Below are 4,863 nucleotides of genomic sequence, written 5' to 3' on the forward strand. Positions count from 1 at the left end.
CCCAAAGTGAGTCCCTTCAATTTTATTATTATCATGGACTCATTTCAAATACTCGACAGTCTACAGCTGTGAAACACGCCGCTCGGGCAGAAGTCATGGTCCCCGGTACCAGCAAACGGTGCAAGAAAGAAACCACGCACCAGGCAACGGACTCGAAGCACAACATGCAGTTGAGAACCCGAGGGAAGGCGGGACAGAGGGCATCCGAGACGGAGGGCAAAGGGGATGGTCGGCGGTCGGCTCATCCTGTTGCAGGGAGGTCGACGAGTCGCAGGCGGGGATGGTTGCCTAGCCAGTGAGCGAAGCATAGGATTTCATAATATTGAGTACGTCCAGAATCTACATGTTCATTTGCACTCTCCTTCACGCGCACCCTCGTACATATGTGTAAGCCCGACGGATAGGTCTCCTGGTAAGCGTAGATGAGGCCACGCAAGATGTGCAGACGGACGGTGTGTCTCGCGCCCACTGACCCGTTCTGCAGGACATGTCGACGCGCACAGCGAGACTCCCGGAGGACACTCCGACTAGCGCATGGACGAGCCACGGCGAAGGGACGATCGGGGGACGTGCCCCTGTCCTTGCTCGACAAGTCTACGTCCCCGCCATGCGTCCACTCGCCTGTGCCTCTGTCGCCCTCTTCGTGCCTATGTTCCTCGACCACTCTCGGAACCGTTCATGAGGACAGCCTACAGGTGGGTACGTGCTCTGCGGAACTACCGCACGCCCGGTAACGACCCGTGCCACCTCTGTTATATTCATATACTGCATGGCCCTCGAGCTCCACGCCCTTGTCCACTCATTCCGCAGCATTCAGGTCACCAGAGTCTGATGTGGACGCCGCCAGCCGACACTCTACGCGCTCTGGTGGAGCTTCACGCAGCGCAAGTTCATCGAGAGCACGGGCGACGCCATGTTCTTCAAGAACATACGCGGCGAGGCCGTGCGGGGTTGCTCCGTTGCGGTCGCGGATGCCCATCGCACCGGGGAAGCGGGTGTTGTTAATGGTGCGAAGGGATCGACTGAGGCTGGATTCGAAGGCGTGCAGGACGAGGAGGGGGACGTGATGGCTGAATGGTGCGAGAGATGTGTTCGTACCTCGAGTGGCAACTCAACATCGAGCCAGCAGCGCTGAAGGAGTTCGAGGCGAATGTTCGGACGGACTCCAAGGGCCACGGGCCATACCCAACGTACGTGCTCCCCTCGCCTGCGCCGACACCAGTACCGTGGACGACGCCATACGGCCCCACGTCGACCACCACCCTGAGCTTCGCCGCACGTCCTGTCGCCACCGAAGCCCACCCCATGCCTGTCGACGCCAGCACGGTGTATCCGAGTCCGCCCACGAGCCCTGACACGCCCGACACGCCCGAGCAGTCTTACTCGACTTCGATGAGCCCGGCATTGTCTGCATCGCCGTCGACGCCACCAGGTATTGTCAACGCGAACAGCCGCATCGCCTCACACAGCACCCACGGGATGGCCCCACGCCATCGAGCAAGAGTCCGTCGCCGCCGTTGTGCTGCTGCCGATGCAGAAGCAAACGGGCCGGTCGAGGGCTCGCCGTCAATATCCGACACCATCTCGACTGACCGCACCTCGGCGACGAAGAAGGCGAAGGGCCAGGACTCAAGTATTCGCCGACGTCTCCATATGTCCCACCGTTGCCATATGGTGGTGTGCGCACCTCGCCCTACGCAACGTCACCATTCTACGACCAAGCCCATGGACCAACTTCGCCTACATACTTGCCGACGTCACCGGCGCTGAACCTCACATCGCCGGGATCATGTACGTCTGTTTCCCTGCGAACGTGAATTTGCTGAGCCAATTACGGGGGGCCGGATAGGCGGTTGCCGTACTCACCTGCTGGGCTAGCGGTTGCCCGGCCAAACTCACGCGCTGTTATGATCAACCCGCCGCAACGTGGATGGACGTCGGGCGTCGCGGTGTACGGATACTGAACAGACGGCATGCGTCAACGGGCGCACAGAGTGTGGATGCGGCGAGCGCTCTGGACTGCTTGGGAGGTGTGGCTCGTGCTCACAGAGCCTGAGACTGTTGCACGTCCAGAATCCCATGTCCGATTAGTTGCCGCGCACACGTTGTCGCTGAACTCTGCGGGGAACACTCACAGCAGAGTCTCCTAAGGACCGTGGCACCTCCAGAACATCATGGTCATCTGTTCGGTGAGTTGTCGATCCACTGGCAGATACACTACTACATGCGACTGGCTGATCTAACAGAACAGTACACAATACTACCACTCAGCTGGGCAGAGGACTCACCGACGCGTCCCGTCTGTGCGCTGACGGGTAGCCATCGCCCACGAAGGATGGAGGGTGGACATCAAGTGTGGCTGGATGGAGGCTGGGTAGAGTGTTGGACAGCCTCCGAGTTAATTTGAACGATATACGTCTGGCAGACGAGTCGTCGCTGGTTCCATTGGTTCTGGACATGAAAACCCTGAGTTCACAGAGTACACTCATACTACTAGTAGAAGTACTATGTTTACGGCAATAGATAGCTTGAAATTAAGCGTACAAATAGAAACCCAACTATCTATGAATGATCAATGAAACACTTCAGAGATTAAAGAAAATTGACTGGCCAAATTTTGCTTGCCGGTCAGCTAATAAACTCTTGACAGGATGGTTAATCAAGCAGGCTATAGTTTGTCCAAGTATCTCAAGACCAATGCTGCCTTTGCAGCACATTCCAAGCGGTGAGCGTCTTTGCCAAGTAAACCAAGTTCTTTTGACTTGCCTTGTAGCTTGGCAAGTAAAACCGGTTTTTCCTGATGTCAGGGTACCATTGGCTGGCGCCGATGGTCATACTGCCCAAGACATAGGCAATATGCTGTGTTGGCCTGACGGTATGTTTCAGTATCTTCGTATGAATGGCAACTTTTCACTAACCTAACATACAGACTCACGCTCTGGACGTCTGGTGAAGGAGACGATTGTCCCTACAATAGCCAGCCTTCAAAATCACTACCCGTCAATGCTGGAGGATTTATTTCCAGTGTCAGCAACAACAATCAACAGGTACGGGCTTAGAACTTCGCTTGAGCTCAGCGATTGTTTTTTTGACAAGCTCAAATACAAGTACGTACTATACAAGTTGGCCCTATAGAAGTTGAATATCTTATACTCACAACGTCTCTACAGCACTTTCAGCCTCGTCCCAAGGTTGAAAAGCGCTTGGGAGTCTTGCTATCAAGACTCTCTTGTTACAACAACATCGGCGACACCAGACGTGCGAGGCGCAGATGAATTGCTGGAGGAACCACCAATACTATCACCGCTCTCACCGCTCTCCTCGCTGTCGTCGCTTTCTCCACTCTTATCGCCAACGCCCGTGCTGGCGACGATGAACTCCGAGCTGGTCATTGTCACATCCTACGACCCTCAGAACGAGAACAACAGACGATATCCCGGCCCCCGTGACCCCCGTGACAAGGAGGAGAACATCACCTGGACTGAGAACGCGCGCTCGCAGGCTAGCAAAGCAAGTGCGCCGGTCAATATTCAAGATCTAGAGAACCAGGTAAATTAAAAAACATACATATCACATTGACAATCATGATGCTGATAGTATTGTTTGACCTTAGCTTCGAACATTGTACGCTGGCGGGGAGAAATGTAATTCGGCATCATATGTGCGAGTGCCTGTGAGCACCATACCGTATGTAACGTCACTCTCCAGTTTCTTGTGTACCCACTCAACCTTCCGTCTTTGGTCTTCGTGTGCAGGGACGTCCTTACCATCAGAGGGGCGCAGAACAGCTTGATTGCCACCATCTGCACATCCATGCCTGACGCCATCAAATGCAACTTGATGGATCGTCTCATCGCCAGCTTCGATTCCAATCCTTTCAAGAAAGTAGACGTCGGTTCGGCCACCAGTGACAGTACATTCGAGGCCATACATTTTTCGTGGTACAATCGCCACTGTACTCAGGTACGTACCGCAGAAGTTGACCTATCAATAGCACTGTGCTCACTACAACGTCTCACTGCAGGGACATTCTGCGCCGAACGATATACCTCCATCACTGCTCCGCAGAGCGAATTGCACTCGCACGAATCACCGTCAATTTATACCGTATGTGTCGAAGGACATGGAAGACCACCAGGCGATCTACCAAGCGCTCAAAAATGCATTCGCCGATATGTTTAGCTGGATAGACGACAAAGTGAGTTGACTGTCAATGAATCAATTCGTTCTGGTGCCTAACATGTAAGTTTCTAGTTTCAGTCAGTCCTGCCGATGGAATACGAGCGACTGGAAGCTACCGCCGCTATCCTTCCCGGTAACAATGTCTCAGCGGTCAGCCCGTTTGCCGCCCTCGTCGTCAACCTCAATGTGGTCACCCGAGCCCATCGAGACCGCCAAGACGACGGCGTATGCCTTGTCTTGCCGATTGGAGAATTTGAAGGTGGTGAGTTGTGTCTGGTGGAGGCCGGCCTTGTCATACCGCTTCGAAATGGCGATTTTGCTGTTTTCCCCTCATGCAAACTCACTCACTTTAACCTACACTATACGGGATCTCGTGCTTCCATCGTTTTACACACAGACAAGGAAATGTCCAAGTGGACCGCAGAGGATCGTAACGGCTGGGCTTCTAATAGTCATTTCAGATAAGAATGTGTCTTATCATTGTAGTCATTGTAGTACCACTAATTACACCCTTATAACGACACGTACTACGGCGCTTTAGATTTTTGAACGGTCAGTAAATCTACTACTAACGTCATGTGCCATAGGATTCGGAGCACGCTCGGAGGAACCAACGGTGTTGTAAGACTTCTAGAACCTTGGTCAACCTCGAGCCGCATGGACCAGGCATGAGGTATGGAT

At 53.8% G+C, this 4,863-nt stretch overlaps 1 protein-coding gene across 1 annotated transcript; it reads left to right on the plus strand.

Annotated features, from left to right (window-relative positions):
• Window positions 1-3,906: 3,906 nt before the first annotated feature.
• B0H18DRAFT_824493 (uncharacterized protein) lies at window positions 3,907-4,545 on the plus strand (the record flags this gene model as incomplete). The annotated part of the gene is made up of 3 exons (XM_048039336.1): window positions 3,907-3,963; window positions 4,025-4,198; window positions 4,255-4,545. Coding segments are annotated over 3 exons (522 nt in total), but the record flags the coding sequence as incomplete, so codon positions are not given.
• Window positions 4,546-4,863: the final 318 nt, after the last annotated feature.

Source organism: Fomitopsis serialis (assembly GCF_022376445.1).
Source record: "Fomitopsis serialis strain Sig1Antser10 chromosome Unknown B0H18scaffold_239, whole genome shotgun sequence".
Lineage (NCBI taxonomy): Eukaryota > Fungi > Basidiomycota > Agaricomycetes > Polyporales > Fomitopsidaceae > Fomitopsis > Fomitopsis serialis.